General features: G+C 37.1%; 1 protein-coding gene across 7 annotated transcripts in view; it reads right to left on the bottom strand.

Moving 5' to 3' along the window:
- The window catches only part of TERT (telomerase reverse transcriptase), a 32475-nt gene that overhangs the window by 3282 nt on the left and 8206 nt on the right, over window positions 1-20987 (bottom strand). For 5 of the 7 annotated variants that reach the window (XM_088954118.1, XM_088954119.1, XM_088954121.1 and 2 more), the window contains exons 6-10: window positions 17960-18086; window positions 16745-16889; window positions 13511-13649; window positions 3117-4367; window positions 1000-1586 (exon numbers count right to left, since the gene is read on the bottom strand). In XM_088954118.1, the coding sequence (XP_088810244.1) occupies window positions 1000-1586; window positions 3117-4367; window positions 13511-13649; window positions 16745-16889; window positions 17960-18086 (2249 nt within the window). Of the gene's footprint in view, window positions 1-19; window positions 111-999; window positions 1587-3116; window positions 4368-13510; window positions 13650-16744; window positions 16890-17959; window positions 18087-20987 lie in introns of all 7 variants that reach the window. The other 2 variants (XR_016102116.1, XM_088954123.1) reach the window with 1 other exon arrangement.

Genomic DNA, 20987 nt, shown 5'->3' with positions numbered 1-20987 from the left:
AAATGGATCAGGAAATCACCTAATACAATGGCCGATAGCTTGGCACGTTGGGGGGCATCCTTCAAGTTAGCTTCTTGTTATATGAGAATATACTATACTGTGTTACTTGACTACATGATAAGATTGATTAGTTAGTCTTCTATATCTTACATTCTTATGAAAATACATAATGATTGTACATTTGACTCATTTATGAACTAATAAAATTATCTGATAATTTATTGATCAAATAAACAAAAAATTCAGCATTCAAGTTTTGCAAGGGACTAGTAATCTAATCTATAACAACAGAAGGTAAAGACATAAATTATATTCTTTATTTAAGTTTCCTTACAGGGGCTATTGCTTGTTGTGAGGATAAAATTCCAGTCTGACAAGTATGAGCGCACAGGTTCCAATCTGTGAGCAGCTGCTTGGTGCCAAAAAGAAAAAAAAGATCCTGATCATAGGCATGCATCTAGTCCACCCCTCCCAATACCCCAGATAGCTAGGACCAGCATTGGGTAAAGACCTTTTAGTTTCCTTGAGTAGTACAGAAATAACCTAATTTCTCTTTGTGGTCAATAACAAAGAAAAAGTATGCATACAACATTCACTTGGCTGAAATAAGAACCAAACTTTAAAGAAAATGTCATAACGTTCAGCAAAACAGATAATTCTGCGTCTATAAGAATAGAACATCATTCTCTGCTCCCTTCACCATTAACATGGATGTTATAAGACTTGAAAGAATGACAGAGTTATAACCATATAAAAAAAGCCAGGGATGGGCTTTTTTTAACTAATTCTGGGTAGAGCAATACCACTAACAGCAATTCCCTAATTTTGTCCATCAACAAAGTTTTAATGTCAGTCTAGTTTTTTTTTTTTTTTTTGCTTGATCTAGTAATAGTAAATTGTTTTTATCAATCTGAAGCTTAAAACAATTTACTTCACTAAGAACATACTGAAAAAAATAGCCACCCTTACAACAAGATAACAATTTGAAATTATCAAAACCTTGTGTAGTCTGCCTGGATTTCCAATGTGCTGCAGTTGATAAGCAAACCACTCCAGGGAAGAAATAGCACACCATCTTCACCAATATACACCCTGTTAGATGAAAGCTTTGACACGTGGTCTATATCAAAATTGACACAAAATTTTTCTTCATTCATGAAACAGTTGTACTCTCGGAATCCTCGCTGAAGCCTGGAGAAGAAGCTAACAGCCTGTTTCTTTGATGTTGATATAAAAAGGAAGTCATCTATGAGCCTCATTAGCATATACTTATGGGTTGATAAGACAACTTCATCTTTATCATCACTCTGTGTTGCATCAATGTTTTGAGAATTATGTTTTATAGGTATTTTAGAGCTGGAAGGTATGACAATGTAATAGTCATGATTTTTTTCAAGAAATGGAAAGATCACATTCCTTTCTAAATGACCATAGTAAAATGAGCAAAGAAGGGAAGACAATACACTTCCTTGAGGAATACCAACTTCTTGCAAGTAAAACTTTTGGCCGAATTGCAACACATTATGCTTCACATGCTCATAAAGATTATGAAAAAGTTCTTCCTTTCTTATTTTCCTGCTTTTCTCCTGAAAGATTCACATAAATAAGAACTTAAGCGAATGCTAAAATATCCTACAAATAAATAAGAATAAAATTATAACAATGATTAATCCAGTAAATGAAAACATATGGAACCACAATAAGCTGTAAACAATGTCATAGTAATAAGTATCAGATCATGGTATCCTTCCCCCAGTCATACTTAAATGTTGAATCAAAGTTTTTAATAATCCTTACAGAAATAGGTGCAGGAGGGGAGAGACAGGGTTGAAGCCATGAAGACTGCAGGAGGAGAAAAAAGATTCTACATGTAGCTAAAGGCCCAAGTCTGACACTCTCATGGTCATTGATCCTATGGCTTGGTGAATTGCTACATGCTATCTCAAAAGGATATCTCATCTAGCTTAAGGAGGTAAGGCCACAAATGGAGGTCCTCTCAAAGTCAATCAATCATAAAATAGAGAGGGATTTGCAGAGAGCTAATAGAATATGCACAATTTCTTTAAGATATTGGAAGAAATAGGCCATTTGATGCTCAAAACAGCAGAAGACTGTGTGGAGGCTCTAAACAGTGGATTCAGCCTGGATGAAGAATGGTTGAGGGTTTTAAGGGGGGTCTACAACTACAACAGTGTGACTAGTGAGTAGTGATAATTAGAGCCAGGGTATCTTGAAGTAGGAGTAGATGCATTACCACAGGAAGAGGCATTGATCAAAAAGGGAGTAGTGCTGGCGGTGTGATTGCTTGACTGTAGCAGCAAGATTTGTTTTTGATTGGCGTAGAATATAGGTGCTTGGTGTGGGGAGGAGGTCTATAAGACGCTTCAGGATAGATTTAGTTGAGCTTCTAGGATCACTGGATTTGGTTTTATACCTTTTGTAAGGTTAGTTTCACAGGCTTCTGGTTGTCAGTTTACACAAGGTTTGAATCAAGTTGGATTGGATTACATTTGTACAAGTTCAAGTTATATCAATATATAAAACCCATCTTGAGTGCGAGTGCTAAGTGGCATAAGTAGAAGGGGTAGTAGTGTCTTTTCTTCTTTATATTTATGTTTACTACAATCCTGTCCCAGTCATAAAGGGAGGACAGCCCTTTTAATGTAATTATTAAACATATGATAGCATCTGCCAAGGATGGGAGACAATTTTTTTTTCTTGTCAAGTATTACTTATTTTCTAGCTCTCTCTTCTAAGAACTACATCTTTCAGTCACTAGAACAAATATAAAGTTATAAACACAACAAACACAACTAAAATTTTAAAATCCTCTTGTGAAAGGAATAATAAGAATCTATAAAGGCATTAAGAGATATAACAGCCTAAAAGTTTTCAAGATAAGTTCTCAAGATGCTGAAAAAATGAACACTATGGATTCCAGAAATTAATGCTAAATTATGATGATAAATGCAAAGGAAAAAATATATTTAGTGTTGCCAATAAAAACAAAACTATATGGAAGCCGGTCATCTTTCAGCTATGAAACAGTTGAAGAAGAGTTAATAAAATTGGAAGAACTAAATATACAATATAAGAGCCTACACTCAATAAAATACCTGGTTAACAAGAACAAAATGTGATGAGTGGGAAGGAATAGAACTAGTTGTAGTTTTAATACCACCATTGCTAGTTGTGTCCGATAATATTTGATCATACTGAATGGATAAAGTCTTCTTTGTGCAGACAACTTTGGAGAATTGTTTTACAAGATACTCATCATCAAGAAAAACATCTTTCATCACAGAAAGCAATTTATCCTGATCAACAGAATCAAATGCCTTGAAAACATCACAAACTACAATAAATAAGTTAGGCATCGATCCTGATTCATTCTTCAAACTGATAAGAAATTGGCACAGCTTTTTATAGATATCATTATAGTCAAATACTGAGGACCCCAATTTCTCAGGGTTTTTCACTTTTAGTCCTTTTAAGACAGTATGTAAATCATAAAGAACGTAGTTCACAGACTTGAAATGATCATATTTGACTGCTTTCGAATAACTTCCTGTTTTTTTCTGCACTCCACAAGAATTATATTTCAAATAAGACTTATGCAAGTATACTCTTGATGGTGCCCTAAGGTTTGCTAGCACCCTCATTCCAATTTCCTTTGGACAGAATCTGACTTTTGAGAAACCAAACCTTCTGTTTCTTAGAATATTTCTGAAAGAGGAGTCTTCCAACAACTGGTAATTCTGTTCCTTCAAGAGAGAAATGGCCCTGTTCGTCAGCTTCTCCCAAATTGGTTTTCGGTAATAAAAAACGTCTTGTTTCCCAAACTCACTTTCTGTGACATAGAAGTTAGCATGTATGATTGGAATTAATAGACGTGAAAAGAACCAATAAACCCAACTCGCAAAGATCTTATCTTTCAGCGTACTGAGTTCCTCATTTCCATCAAGTATGCCAGCACCCTTCCCTACTCCATCTTTTACAAAATGACAACTCAAGCAGCAGAAAAAATTCTTATTCAATAGAAAGGGAAAACATGATATTTTCAGACCATGCATACATTGCTTTAAGCAGAACTTTTCAAATCTCCGCAACCGGATAAAGTTAGAAATATTTCTCCTTAATGCTCTCCAGTTAGAGGGATCTCCGAGTAAATCAGGAGGAACTATACTCCTACAAACAGCCCATATAAATGACACCACCTGGTCTTTTGCACAGAAACAATCATTCAGCTTGGTATTTGGAGTTTTGATGGTATGCTTGTCTTGCTGTCTAGTAACATGGCTGTTGCATTTACTCAGAAAAATATTGCTATTTCTTCTTTCAGTTATTTCTGCCTGTGGCTTGTTCCCCTGAAAGAAAAACATTATTGTGCATTAAAAAAATTATGACAAAATAATATGCACTATCAGCATATTGAAGCAGCTTATGAACAAATCTCCAAACGAGAAAAGGGAAATATTAAGGAAAATAACCAATGCTAGGATACATGGGGAGAGTGACTTTAAGACAGCAAGGGATTCCTAATACTTTCAGACCTAGTGGTGGCCTTTGGAGGATGAAGGAAGATAATTGGATGATTAATGATGAACAGAGATGGAGAACCAAGTAGACAGCTTGCTGTCCAAAAAAGAATGAGCAGGAGATTAGAAAGAAACAGAAAAACTCTTTCGATAGAGCAGACAGCAAAGAGACAGGTTACTTGGAAGAAATAAGTGAAAGAAAGAGAAAAATATCTTGCTACAACTAGAACTCACCAAACCAAATTTTTATTCATCAAACAAATTGTCTAAAGCAACTTCATAAAACTAAGTTCCATCAACATCTGATCTAGCAAGACCATTTTCTAGTGAGTTAGCTGATCTTCATGTCATAATGAACAGGATGTTTACTCTAGCAGCCAAGGACAAAGTCTTATAAACACCGTTGCAGATGCCATAGATCCTTTTTGTCACCCCTCACCCAACCCAACCAATCACCATCCACAAGCCTCCCCCATCACTAACCTCTAGATGCCCAAGGGAAACATCAGTCTAAAAGCCTATAGTAAAGTTAAATGTCACAGCCTTAACAGAACTCCCATGTCAATGACTAAGAAATCTAAAAACAAAACAAACAAACAAAAAAAAAAAAAAAAAAAATCCCATGCATGGGTCTCCTTGTTTGTAAAAACACTTGCATCCCATTTCCAGCCTGACTGTCCATAGACATTACCAAATATACTTATAAAAGAAAAGGCATTACCAAATATGGGGTAAAGTCATGCATTTCATGTTCATCACTTAGCCAAGTTGCTTGAATTGGAACTCCAAAGGGGTAGGATCATACAGGGTTAAAGGCTTAAAGCTATGATACACAGATACCTGTACTACAAAGGTGCTGTATTGTGTCAAAAACTTCAGTTTTTAGTGTGTATTCCATATCCAATAACATACCCAGCCATGTCCTTTCCGTATCAGGGTAATATAGAGCTAAAGCCATTATAAAGAATAAAGCAGAAGAGAAAGACACTTGAAAATAAACTGAGTACATCCTCTTACCAAGGACCGAGGGAAAAGGAAAATAGCAGACAAAAAGAGACACCACTTCTAGACTTATTTTTATAGTAAATAGAAAAGAAACTTCACTATATATATATATATATAAATAGAAGGTAATGGCATCTTGAGATTATAAGGAAAACAAAATCAGATGAGAAGCCCAAATTAAACTGGACAATGCAAGAAGCAATACAATGCAGAAAGCAAGAAATATAAAGAGAGTCACCACACCAAAGGTCTATCCAAAATTTTGTTTTGGAGCCAATACTGGGTTGTACTTGATATGACTCAAGAATCTAAAGAGAAATACCACAATCCACTTCTAAAGTAAAGCAAATGTAGCTCTCTTGTCTAAACCCACATACCAACCATTCAAATCAGTGCCATGAATTCTAACCTTGATACCTCCATAATAAATGTAGAGAACACTGATGTGGGCCCCACAGCTGTGGTCCCACTCTGTCCGTAGGGTAGAATGTACCTAGTCATCCTAGGGTTAGCTGATGGTCAATCTATTATTCTAGTTGTTATTTATTTTTCAGTTTTATATTGTTATGTGTTATGATGTAAACACCAAGGGCAGATGTGTCCTTTCATGTAACTAGCATAACCTATAAATATTAAATAGAAGTGGCGGTGGCAGAATATTGAGATTCTGTCCTTCCTTTCAAAGTTTGTGTTCTACTGCTCTCTCACTACTCTTTCTCCTCTTTCCTCTACACTTTCTCTTCTTTTCGAACCTGAAATTTCTTAGTGTTCAAGACTGATAGCAGTCTTGAACAACTACAATAAACAAAGAAGGATTAAGTGCAAAATTAGATTTATGGACAAAAAACTTAGAAACAATAGGTTTTAAAATAATAATGAGCACAAAAAGAATTATATGCAATGTAACTTAATAATTGTAGGTTTTCAAGACTGCTATTCAGTCTTGACCACTAAGAGATTTCAGGTTCGATGAGAAGAGGAAGTGAAGAAGAAGTAGAAGAAAGAGTGGTGAAAGAGCAGTAGAACACAGATTTTGAGGAGAAGAACAGAATGCCAATATTCTGCTGCCGCCACTTTAAGTTAATATATATAGGTTATGCTAGTTACATGAAAGGACATATCTGCCCTTGGTGTTTACATCATAACTGCTAACAAATAACAAACAATATAAAACTGAAACTAGAAATAACAGAATAGCAAAATAACCACAGCTGTGACTAGATACATTCTACCCGACAAACAGAGTGGGACCACAGCCGTGGGGCCCACATCAATGTTCTCTACACTCCCCCTCAAGTTGAGAGTATATGTTCATCATTCCCAACTTGGATAGATCCACCTCTAGCTTCCTTCTTAATACGGCTTTATTGAGGATGTCTACTAGTTGCATACTGGATGTGATGTAAGGGAGGCATACTTCTTGAGATGAGACCCTCTCTCACACAAAATGGCGATCAACTTCAATGTGTTTGGTTTTGTCATGCTGTACTGGATTATGTGCAATATTAATGGCGGCTTGATTATCACAGTACAGCATCAGGGGCTTCTCATACTCAATACCCAACTCCTCAAGTAGAGATCTTAGTCATAGGATTTCAGCCACTCCATTGGCCATGGACCTGTATTCTGCTTCAGCACTTGACCGGGAGACAACACTTTGTTTCTTACTTCTCCAGGAGAGAAGGTTTCCTCCCACAAGGGCACAATATCCTGAGGTAGACCTTTTGTCATCAACACTCCCAGCCCAATCTGCATCAGTATAGACCTCCACCTTCATGTGATTGTTGTTCTTGAAAAGTACACCCCTACCTGGGCATCTCTTCAAGTAGGCTAAGATTCTTTATGCTGCAAGAAGATGTGTGGTTCTAGGAGAATGCATGTATTGGCTGACAACACTAACAGCATAAGTAATATCTGGCCGAGTGAGGCAGAGATATAGGAGCTTTCCTACCAGTTGCTGGAACATAACTTTGTCTTCAAGAAGCTCCCCACTCGGCACTAATTATGTGATTCTGTTCAATTGGTGTATCTGCAGGCTTGACACCTAACTTTCTAGTTTCTGCCAACAGGTCTAGGACATATTTCCTCTGAGATATAAAGATCCCCTGTTTGGATCTAGCAACCTCAATACCCAAAAAATACCGGAATACACCAAGGTCCTTCACCTCAAATTCTTGGTGAAGAAGTTGTTTAAGAGACTCAATCTCATGGCTATCATTCCCTATGACTACAATATCATCAACATATACGGCCAGTAGTGTCAAAGAGGACTCCACCCTCTTGATGAATAGGGTATGATTTGATTGGGCCTGTACATATCCAAACTTCACAAGTGCTTGTCTGAATCTATCAAACCAAGCCCTAGGTGACTTTCAAACCATACAAAGCCTTGTTGAGCCGGCAAACCTTCTTACCTATTTCTGCATCATAGAATCCAGGAGGCAATCGCATGTAAACTTCTTCCTACAGATCTCCATTCAGAAAGCATTTTTCACGTCCATTTGGTATAAAGGCCAAGTGTGACTTGCTGCAAGGGACAATAGAACTCGAATAGTAGTCATCTTGGCTACCGGTGCAAATGTCTCCAAGTAATCTATGCCATAAGTCTGTGTAAACCCTCTTGCAACTAACCGAGCTTTATACCTCTCAATAGATCCATCTGCATTACGCTTCACCGTAAATACCCATCTGCATCCAACTGGTTTCTTTCCTTTTGGCAAATCAACTACCTCCCAGGTGTTGTTTTTCAACTGGGCATCCATCTCAACTTGCGTTGCATCTTTCCATTCAGGGACGGATAAGGCTTCTTGCACTGTTCTTGGAATAGGGACATTGGAAATGGAGCTAAAGTAGGACCTGTAGGTAGGAGATAGGCGACCATAGGATAAAAAATGGGAAATACAGTGGGCTGTGGATGTGGTACAATGTCGTTTCCCTTTACGGACTGCAATTGGAAGGTCAAGATCATCTGTAAGGGAAGTCTCTGTGGGCTCTGGGACTGAAGTATCTGGACCTGGAGCTGCAGATGAGATTGAAGCTGGTTTGGACTGCTGATGATCAGGATCAACCTGCCTACACCGCCTGTGATAAACCCCCAACTCCTGATCCCTCTGACCACCCTCACCATTGCAGCTTTCCCTCAACTCCTGATCCCTCTAACCACCCTCACCATTGCGGCTCTCATCACCCAATGGAATAGGTAAAGGAACTGCCCCACTCTCACTGCTCTCCTCCTGAAACCCTAAAACTGATCAATGTTGAGGAGAGAACTATTAGGGTTTGCCGCAGTATTAGATCACAAGGTGCAGTCCAGTACTAGGGTTTGCCGCAGGATTAGGACAGAACCCTATAGAATAGAACGATAAAACCCTAGAGTGGTTCGGCCGCCCTTGCTAGATAGGTCCAACCTATCTTCTCTGATAGAACTTCTCTCAGAAAAATAAAATACTTACAATAGGATGTTGTTCACTGCCTTCCAAGGTTACCCGAACCCTAGCCTTCTCTGATTCTTCCTGATCATCAACTCGCTGCAACTGTGGCAATTCTTCAAACAGCTGCTAATCCTCTGGAGATCTCCAAGAACCAGTCAATGAACTCTACTTTCTTAGCTTCCAGCCTTAGATGGTTCTCATGTGGTCGGCTGGACTAGACTCACATGAGAAACCCTAGCTCTGATACCATGTAGGTTTTCAAGACTGCTATTCAGTCTTGACCACTACGAGATTTCAGGTTCGATGAGAAGAGGAAGTGAAGAAGTAGAAGAAAGAGTGGTGAAAGAGTAGTAGAACATAGATTTTGAGGAGAAGAACAGAATGTCAATATTCTGCTGCTGCCACTTTAAGTTAATATATATAGGTTATGCTAGTTACATGAAAGGACATATCTGCCCTTGGTGTTTACATCATAACTACTAACAAATAACAAACAATATAAAACTAAAACTAGAAATAACAGAATAGTAAAATAACCACAGCTGTGACTAGATACATTCTACCCTACGGACAGAGTGGGACCACAGCTGTGGGGCCCACATCAATGTTCTCTACAATAATAATAGAAGCAGAAATCAGGGTAGACTTTGGATTGGCCTCTTCTGTTACCTTGGCTTAAAAATCCATGACAAGGGAGAGAGGAGAATGTTGCCCATATAATTAGAGCAGGATGGGCAAAATGAAGCGGTACATCTGGAGTTTTATGCAATAAGAGAACCACTTGAGCTAAAAGGAAAATTTTACAAAGTGGTTATAAGGCCAGCAATTTTTTTATAGAGCAGAGTGTTGAGCAGCTGAGGAGCAACATGCCTCAAAAAATGAATGTGGTATGCATCTTTTGTAGCTCTAATACCCAAAACGCCAGAAGCAAAGCACCCTAATGACTTAGACTCGTTAGCCTGATATGGTGTTTGTACAAAATCATTGCAAAGGTCCTTGAAATGTGCTTCCCTTCATTACTCCGCAAAATCAAGGGAGACAAATCACAGATCAAATTATTATCTGATGCTGCTGCCAAACAAGGCGCAGTTCTGTGATTTTGATCCACTTTATGAGTTAACATAAAACATAATGGGGCTACAGTTGAGCTTCACAACTGGACCATCCTCCCTCACATTCTATTCCTCTTTTCTTCTTCCTCCAAACCCTCTTCTTCTGATCTACTTTTCCACCCATTTTCTGGACTTAGTTAATCAGATTGACTGAAGAATCGTTACTGGTTTGACTACTGCTAATTAGCAAGTAGTGTCTAAGATTTAAGACACAATTACAATTTTAAGAACATAGCTACCAATCAAGACAAGAAGCTTAGCAATACCAAATTTACATGCGAAAATACTATATATATATATATATATATACACACACACACCAAATTTACATGAGACAATACAAGATAGATACTTTGTTTGGCCAAAGTATCAGCAAAAGAGTTAGCATCTCTTTTCACCCATTGAAGAGTCATTTCCATTCCTTGTGGTAGCCACATGATTCTTATTTTCTCATAAATGTAGTCCCACCAACCAATCTCTTCTTCCTTTTAAAGGAAACTTATAACTAGCTTTGAGTTCCCTTCTATTGACAGCTTACTGATATTCAGCTCCCTAGCATTTTGGATTCCCTCCAGGACAGCAAATATTTCAGCCCTTAACGAATCACCCACCCCAATTGGACCTGAGTTGAGAACAATAACTTTCCCTTCATCATTTCTAAAAACTCCTCCAATGCCTGAAGGACCAGGATTTCCTTCACTGCTACCATTGAAATTCAACATGATAAAATCACTAGATGGAGGGGTCAAGATGGCCTAACAATATCCTTGAAGGGAGCAGAATCAGCTATTTCCTTCCAATTTCTCATTAATTCACTTGCAGAAATGTTCTCAAAGAACTTCAGGGATTTCACCCAATGGATCACTCTAATGGTAATAGCTTCAATTAAAGCATCCTTCTCTTTCTCTGAAAAGGTTCTTTGATTCCTTTCTCCCCAAATTGTCCAACAAACAGCCACCCATGTACACCTCCATAGAGTTCTTCCCCTCTTCTTTGGCTAGCTTACAAAAGCATAAGCGAACAGGCTTTGTACATTTGATGGAGGGTTCCACTTGCACTCAAATAAAGAGCAAAATCATTCTCAAATTGAAGAAGCAAAGAGGCAGGGGATTAGTAAGTGACAACAAGTCTCACCACTGGCCTTACAAAGAAAGCACCAGTGTGGGGACAGAAACCAAAAAGGTCTTTTCTTTGCAATAGTAAATCACAGGTATTAATTCTTTCCAAAAGCACTTTCCAACAAAAAGCTCCCACCCTTGGAGGAATAGGTTTGCTACAAGTCTCCTTTACAGGGAAAGACACTCCAAGGCTATCACTTGGATGTATTAAGGATAAAAATAAAGAGGCACAGGTAAAGGAACCAGAGGAAGATAAAGTCCAAATCCAACTATCCCTTTTTGAAGGATCCAAGAACACCCCTTCAAGACCTTGGAGCAAAATTGAAACACTACTTTCAGACTCATGGAAGCCTCGTCTGAAGCCCAAGTCCGAACCAAGAAAGATGTTATAGGTTCATCCTCTAAGATCTCCATCTCTTCCATATTCAACCCCACAATGCAACTTTTATCTAGATTGGTTTTCAGGTTGGACATTTGCTCAAAAGTTTGAACAATCAACTTTAGGAAAATGGAATAAATGCTATTCTGTTTATTCTTTTTTATTTGGAGTAGCCTTTTTCAAAGATATCTTGGGTTGGACATGAATGCGATGCTTTTGAGAATGTAATAGAGAATCCCTTGGTAACTGCAAGTTCTACAAAGTCATATTATGTTCTAGAAGAACGTTTGTCGACACAAATTTCGTGTATTTGATTAGCACAAAATATGGAGACAAGTTACAAAAAATAAATTTGTAATAAAGAAAACAAACAAGGGAATGAGCTCTCTTTGATTTCTGCTCGATGACGTGAACAACCTCTGATTGACGGTCGAATTTGGTGAAGATGAGGGCCGTTGGTGTGTTTCTCGTACTTCTTGAAATGTTGATGTAGATTTCCTTGATTTTGGTGCTTTGGGAGATTTGGTGTATATTTCTTCACTCCGGGCTTCGTGCTTGATCAGATGTGAAGGATGCTTCTCTAAAAAGGGCCCTTTTGTGGTGACTCAATCTTCTTTGGAGAGCTTGAATCCAAGTGTTGTAGAGAACGAAGAAGCTTTTCCCTCTTTTCTTCTCTCTAGATCTTGTAGTTGCTGGAGGTTGCAAGAGCTTGTGGTTGCTTGCAATCTTCAGTGTTGGTGTCTAAGAGCTTCTTGCAATGTGATTCTCTCAAAAGGAAGAAAAAAAAAGGCCCTCTTAAATAGCCAAGGGATAAGGCTGCCACCTCAGCCCACTTAGCTAACCAATCCCATGTGAGTGGGGTGTTGGGTTAGCATTAACTCCTATACATGCACCATTATGTAGGAGTTAGTGGTCTTGCCAATAGGACCACCCTATTACAATAGGAGATGGGCCAAATTGGACTTGATACACTTGGATCCTTAGGCCACATATTTATGTAGACTTGGGCCTTGGGCCCATGGAGGCCCATATTATTTAGAGGCTGTCATGTAAATTAAGCCCATTTATTTGGCTTAAAATTCACATGCCTACAACGTTATAACTACTACAAACTCCAACTCTCGTGAGAGGTACATATCGGTTACTAGAGTTGTTCATGGGCCAGGCTCGGGTTGACTTTTTCCAAAAATTGAATGGGCCCAAATCCCGAGCCCGACGTAATGTAAAGTTAGGCCCAAAGCCCGGCCTGTGAACAGGTCTATCAGTTACTTCCTACAGGTATAGGGAGGAATATTGTGTTCCTATAGATTACATATCAACACAACACAACTCAAATCAACTCAGCCCTAATCCCAACTATTTAAAGTCAGCTACATGAATCCTGTCCCACCTTTGTTCTCTATCAAGAGCCAAAGTTCACATAAACATCCATAAAAAATAATATGATGACATCAACTGACATGCAAGAATGCTAGTCAGTCACTACTCTATTGATATATACCAAACTAAAAGTCTAAAACCAATATTTTACTAGGTAAATGAAGCATTCCCATGTAGATATAGATGTAAAATCCATATCACTGCCTTCAGTTAAAGAAAGAACTGTAAGATAAAACTTGCCTCATAATTGCTTGCTGATAAAGGTGAACAAACCAGCCAACTTTAGAAAAAAAAAATTGATAGCATATTCATGCACTCTACTGTATAAACCTAACATTGCCCTAAGAATGAGATTACTACTGAAATCTGCAAATGGATTTCCCAAAATGTAATAACTTCAATAAAGTATTAGAAGCTGATATATATACAAAACATTACATTAGCAAGAATCCTAAAATGCCTTCTAAAATATGTCAGATTGTTCAACAAGACAGTTTGCAAGTAACAGATGCCTTATGATTCAGACTCTTCCTTTAGGAGAGCAGACCTCAAAAAATGGCTTAACACCTCTGTTAGCATCTCCACTCAAGGCTGGAACCATGCAGTGCTTATCCAACAATTTCAAGTGTTTACAATGCTGAGCTCTGTGTATGAGACTTTTAAGAAACCCAAGAAGCGGGTGATACCTAGGAATTCAAAGAAGTACTAATTATTTTACGAAGAAAATAAGAAGAAGAAGAAGAAGAAGAAGAAGCAAGTGATCTCAATAAGCAAAAATGGGTTTACAAAGAAATTAAGATGAAGCATAAATTGCACATTAGTAAATAAATAATGTACTGAAGCATGAAATTTACAAAGCATTGTTTGTTTTTGGAGCCCATATTGAAGTTGGCATTCAACAGTAGTTTGTCACAATACTTGATTATTCTATTCTTCCTCCTCAATCATCTGGTTCCTCTTTCATACTTACAAACTTCATATTAGATGCTCTTGCATATTTCATATGGTTTCACAGACAAGGTTAAAAATATAGGTGATTGTAGAAATGTCGGTTAATTTAAAATTAAGAAACATGTGGAAAATGCCATGTGAAAATACCAAAAAACCATTATTACTGGAAACATTATAACTTTTTTCAAGTGTTAATTGGTATTCCAGAAAACGAAAGAGGAGCATGAACTATAAGATATTATCTTACTCTAAAATAAGATTAGAGGGTGGAACACAAGTTAACGTGGACAAAAGTAGTTCATGTTGCATACGTATAACATTTTGGTTACCCAAAACTACTTTACTTTTTTCTTGTAATCCAATACATTTGCTACATACTAAATATAAAAGTCTTTTATGCTTACGTAGTTGTTTATTCAAGCAATAGGACAACTGACTGTGCATTAAATCTTTAAAAAATTCACAAAGTGGCATTTTTAACTAGAAAATTCAAACACAAATAACATTATTCTGATAGTGTATCAATGCTCAAGGAAATAAGACTTTTCTGGAAGTGTATAAACTCAATTGATCCCCTAATGCAAGCTTCAACTATCTCCTCCTTCATGCCCTATCCCCTTCTAAAATTTCTCGGATTTTTCAAATTTAGGCCAAGGTCATATCTCTTTTGGAATTGTTTTGGCATTCAATTACACAATAACCAGGCCAAGGTCATATCTCTTTTGTTTTGGCACTTATCACTGGAACTGGGAGGTGATAAATTAAAAGATTAATACTTGTAGCCGCCCTCAATGAAGATGCAAGATTTTTGGAAAATATTCAACATGACCATATACTTTGAAAAGTCAGTAGTTAGACTATTCACCACCTTCTTATTAGTTGTTATTTTTCTGCCATACTCTACAACCACGCCATGCCCCCTTCTGGTTCTTAGTTGCCACTAACAATCTTCCATTTCATGCCTCTAGTCCCCAAACAAATTTTTACCCCCAGGTACTTATTGATTTGGTTTCTATACAATTTTTTTTTTATCAGTAACTAAATCTTTATAACTTATAACAATATGGTACACATAGTTGTCAAGGCGACGCTGCCCACCTAGGCGACAAGGCGCCTTTTGAGGCTCGCCTTGCCTAATCGCCCAACAGTTTTCTACTTCCTACTATAAAAAACTTTTTTGTTCATTCTTTTTTGAGATTATAATTATAAAATAGACATTATTAAACTAAAATAATCATTTTGTGCGTTTATATACTAATTCCTTTTTATTATTTTCTTATTTATTAGGGTTTAATCAACACAAACATTGCTAAATGCTGTATTGAACCCTAAAAGATTTAAAAAACCTGAACCAATAAGGAAGAACTTTTTTTTTTTATAATTGAAATGATTTTATAAAACAGCAATAGACAATAGTACAAAGTCCTCAAGGAAAGGTACGAGTTGCAACCTCTTCGGGCTAGTTAAGTACAGATTTCCAAATTAATAACAACTTACATAGAAACACAAAAAAGATCTTCCCTAGAAACCCCCTGTTTGGCTAAAGCATCAGCCAAAGAATAGCAGACCTACTAACCCATTTTACCTCAACTCTCATATTACTGGTTAACCACTTTACTTTTTTGATGAGATCTTTGTAGCCCCAAATGGTGGTATCCAAGTTTAGGAGCCACCTGGTTACCACCTGAGAGTCCCCTTCAACTAGGAGATGCTCCACCCCCAGCTAGTTGGCGATCTGAATTCCTTGTACTGCAGCAAGGATTTCTGCCCTTGTAGAATCCCCCACTCCCACCGGTCCTGAGAATAGGGAAATTATGTTGCTGCCCTTGTAGAATCCCCCACATGACCTTACCTCTTCTAGTGTGCCAAACAAAGACAGATGGGTTGAATAACAAGCTTAAATCAGAAGGCATAGTACACCTACCTCCAAATAAACAAAGGCTCCACCTCCATATAGTTGTTGCAAAGGAACAGGAGATCAGCAAATGGACAACACCCATTTGTTCCTCACTAGGTATTTGACTAAAGAGGAGTTTGAAGACATTTAAATTGAGAAAGTGGTTAAATGGGAACTCTCTTATGTTGAAGCATCATAAAGTGGACAACACCCACCTGCACATGGCCCATGTCTGAAGGTATGGAAATGGTAGACTATCCTGCATATGCCTCCGAGGTAAATTCATGCAGTACAGTTCATGATGTGTTATAATTATAAGCATTTTCTGAACCCTTTTCCCTTTTTTTAAGTACTACCTTATCACAATGTTCATAATGCACCTTGTCATGGACAAGAATCTTATTTAACAGACAATTGTAAATGCCACTAGTAGAAGGATTCTGTAGTTCATTTGTATCAGAACAGATTTACATGAGAAAGACAAATGCTAAGAATGCAGGCTGACACAACCCTCCTCCTATATCTGGACTTGGGACCAGCAGTGCAAGACAAGCTCACACTGGCAGAGCTTTTATTGTTCCATATATCCCGATATTCCCCACTGAAACACATGCCAATCCTTTCTTCCCAATTCAATTCACATCCTTTTAGTCCCCACCTTTTTATATCCTTCAACCAGTACGATTCTGCTCCTTTACAGATACCACCATTGGTTTGTTAGAAATGATGTGGAACCATCAAAAATTATTATTTTTTATCTTATCACTCACTGGAGCCTAAATATCCATGTTGATAACTAATTAGCAAATAAGAATACAGAGGCTATACTGAATAGGAAGAAACTGACTGAATTTGCATGCCAGGCACAAAAAATGTCCACCATTTTTGCATCCTTTTATTCATCTAAAACATTTTAATATATTATCCACTTACCAAAATTCAGCTTCATTCAGACAGAAACTACTAGTTTGGAAACATGGAATAGATTGAGTACTTGGATTTCCATCACATAAACCAAAAATATCTCTCATAAGGAGAATTGCACCAGTATTGTTTGGCTTCAATATGTTCAGTATGTCTAATGATCATTAAGGACACTTGATAAGAAACATTGCAACTGGGAAAAAGAAGAGCAGATTACATTCTCAAAAAGATTATAATCCAAAAATTTAGCATGAAGAAAGCTTTCGTTAAATCATATAGATGTGGCATGACAATATATCAAACTTTTTATAGTGGCAGGGCACCTCTTGTACAGGAACTTCCCATGCCAAATAGCCTCTACCAGTCTACCATTCTAAGATGTTTTTTTGTCAGATGTGATCTCCTCTTAGCACTTTGGTTTTTCTTTGCTTAGAAACATTTGTGAAGTTAAGTTTGATGAACTAGCTAGCTCCCCTTTAAAAGTCAAAATGAGTCCCCATCTCTAATATCAGTGTTGACTCTACAATTGAGAACTGTAAGCCCAGTAATATATTTTACAAATGTTAAAAAAAAATCCACCTACCCTGACACCTTTTCCATTTAAGATAGTTTGGGCCCCAACTGTCAGTGAGAAGATTAATCATTCATACTGACCTAGCTTCCCTTTAAAAGTCAAAATTGAGTCCCCATCTCTAATACCAGTGTTGACTCTACAATGGAGAACTGTAAGCCTAGTAATATATTTTACAAAGCTTTAAAAAAATCCACCTTACCTGACACCTTTTCCATTTAATATAGTTTGGGCCCCAACTGTCAGTGAGAAAATTAATCATTCATACTGACCATTGGTCAACATTAGTTAGATTATCTGTCATAAGGTCAAGCCATATCTCCTTGTATTTACATCATTGCAAAAACACATCATAAAATGGATAGATTAATTTAGCATTAGTTTCTCAAGTCTTGCAGATGGAAAATGTCTTGTGGCTAAAAGCATAATTTATTACCAATGTCAGCTTTGTAACTTCTTTTCTGTATCCTTTAATTTCTATTTTCCAATAAATTTTTATGTTTCCATTAATCAGAAGGGAAGAGCATGAAAAGGTGTTATTATTTATTACCATTCTATCAAAAACAAAGAGAACAGTATGCCTAAGAATGTATAAAAAAGTGCATGAGCTATGTAAATATGCACTCAAAGAAATTATAAGGGGAAAAGGATACGATTTCTTGGAAGAAGACAGGAGGAATAACCAGATTTATAGAACATCAACTGCCTATTTATCTCTGTGGCCTTTGTAACATTTGGAGGGGCTTGCAGCATCAAATGATAAAGGCATAATGATGCCATCTGCAGATAAGCCAATACTTGAGAACCATCTCCAGGGAAATTAAACAAATAACAATGATGATGATGGATATTAATTGGCTCCACAAGTATATCACATCAGGGATAAAAAGATTTAAGAGTATCATTCACAATATGTTCATCTTAGACGAAAGAACCTAACTATTCTTATCCTGTTTCTTAAATGATCAAATCCATTTTATGAGAAAATGCTAAGAATCAAGGAACGTTTTCCTTCTTTACGAGTAATTGAAAATGTTTATCATGTAAAGTTGTACTAAAAGCGCCTTAAGCCAATCAGGAACCTTACAATGCTCCACCCTCTACACCAGATATAGCCTTATTTCATGTGGGCAATGATCACACTTACAATTTATAAATAATGCCATTTTCTTTTGTCAGGATATAGGGGATTTTTTTCTATCAATAAGGATTGGTGAGAGGAATTTGAGGCTCCTGATAGAATTGTTTGAGAAAACATCCAATCAGAAGGTCAATCTAAAAAAGAGTTGTCTAGCTGCAATTAATATGGGGAAGGAAACACAAGCAGATAAGGCACAATTCTTTGAAGGGAAGGAATGTACAAAGGAGGCAATCATTGAAAGTATTGGTGTCAAAGTGGTACATTGGAGAAAGACTAAGACCTGTTTTGCTCTATTCTCCTTTGATGATATTCATAGAGGGTGGCAATGAGCTGCTTCTTCCTCTATTTCAATATTTGTTTGTTGCCCAAAGTGGAGACCAACTAGTGACAATGTTATAAAAATGGATTTGGATGCTGTTTTGGGAACCCTGGGCATAGATGTAAATGCTTTATGAAAGTCATGAGCAAGTGGTTGTTTGCCAGCCTATAATTGGGGATGCAAGGTGTCTTGTAAATAACTCATTCTTTTATCATCTAATAGAACTTGGCACTTACCAATCAAAAAAAAAAAAACAATGAAATACTCAAAACTTCCCCTTAAGCTGAGCACAAATATTAAGCATGCCTAGCTTGCCAAGAATATAATCAATTGAGTGTTTAACAACTCTTTTTGTAAGAACATCAGCAAGTTGATCGTCTATTCTCACAAAAAGTAGACAAACTTCACCTGTAGCAACTTTCTCCCTTATGAAATGCTAATTAACCTGAATATTTTTTCTTATCATGTTAAATGGGATTATGAGCAATGTCAATGGCAGCTTGATTGTTGCAATATAATCTCATAAGAGATTTTTTTTTTGTCGACAACTAAAAGATTTATCAGATATTTTAAAAAGGATGTATATACACCATGCCAAAGCATCCCCGGTTGTGATCAAGCCAAAGGCCTCCGCACCCATTCTACCATATACATTATATTTGAGACCAAAAGAGATGCTCCCTATGCACAACATGCTTAGCCAAGGTTTTGGCTAGGCTATTTGCTGATCTTTGTATTAAAGAAAAGGTAGCCCCCATCTCTTAAGTCAAATGTCTTATCTCCCTCATTAGTATATGTACTGCCAGTCTGCCATAAGCCTAAATTATTGTTTTTCATCCAGCCAACCACTACTTCTGAGTCTCCATGTGCCATTACATTTTTAAAACTTTTAAGTTCTTCCCACTCATAGTCCTTGCCATGCTGCTAGCAGTTCTGCCCTTATGAAGTCTGCATTTCCAGCTGATCTGGAGTACATTTCCAGAATAGTTCTTCTCTCATCTTTATATACCCAACTTATACCTGAAGGTTCTGGGTTTCCAATCCCACCCACACCCATCAAGGTTCAACTTTAACTAGTGGCTCCCCAGTGGACTTGAATGTACATGGACTCTAATCCTTATGGTCAATAAGCTGACCACTTAAGACTACCCTGTCATAATGTCATCTATGGAGAAGAGAGAATAAATCTTTAGTTTTTACCCAGCAGGCTTTCACTGCTATGTGTTTTATTATCATATCTTTAGTTCTTATCTTTCCCTTCAAACCATTCTACAACACCTTTCCAGCATTGCATAACAGGATTGATCCATTGTATGGGATAAAAAATCCAATGTTTCATAAGAGGATGAAACATATCTTAGTAGATTGTCATTTTGTATGGGATGAAGTTGGAAGTCTAAAGGTGTTTATTCCATTTGTAGCATCTGGAATCTTGCGTGACAAGAGAATATCACTTAGGCTAAAAGGAAAATTTTATAAATGGTTTTAAAACAAGAAATAACAATCTACTGGCCTATCACAACACTCAGTTCCATACAACATTGCTAACCATAAACTGTTATATAAGAATTTTCTTTTAGCCTAAGTGGTACTCTCCTATCACATAAGACACTAGATGTACCTTTTTTTTATCAGAACACTAGATGTACTTCCTTCTATTGTAACAATTAAAAAGACACTAAATGTACCCCCCCCACACACACATTTTGCCCATCCTGCTCTAATTTCATGGGCAACATCCTCCACAATCTCTCCCTTTTATGGATTATTGAACCAAGGTAACAATGATTTTCTATGTAAAATACGAATGAAGAATAGGTGAGAAGAGAGAAGAAAAGATAAATGAGACAAATATAACCTTATTTCAAGATGCAATGAAATACTCAACAAGGGGAATACACTTTCTACCAATTGTCCTATCTATCATCTCTTTCGATGAATTTATTGTGTTATAAATTTGAAATTCATAATGATGCCATAATGTGGAGCCCATTAGTTAGGAGTCTAAATGATTGAGAGGTTGTCTCAGTGGTGAATCTGCTAAAAATATTACAGAACACTAACATAGGCAGGAGCCACTGAGGCAGTAGGATAAAAGGATTTAGACATGGGATGGATCAAAGATCTTCTCTGTGAATTCTTTATACAGGAGATTGTCTCAAGGGAGTGATAGTAATTTTCTATTATCATGATTTGGTGCTTCCTGATCCCCTCATACGTC

This window comes from Nelumbo lutea, chromosome 7 (genome assembly GCF_056320005.1).
Source record: "Nelumbo lutea isolate HS-2025 chromosome 7, American lotus-T2T, whole genome shotgun sequence".
Taxonomy (NCBI): domain Eukaryota; kingdom Viridiplantae; phylum Streptophyta; class Magnoliopsida; order Proteales; family Nelumbonaceae; genus Nelumbo; species Nelumbo lutea.
The sequence above is the reverse complement of the archived record's forward strand: the minus strand, read 5'-3'. Positions and strand labels throughout refer to the sequence as shown.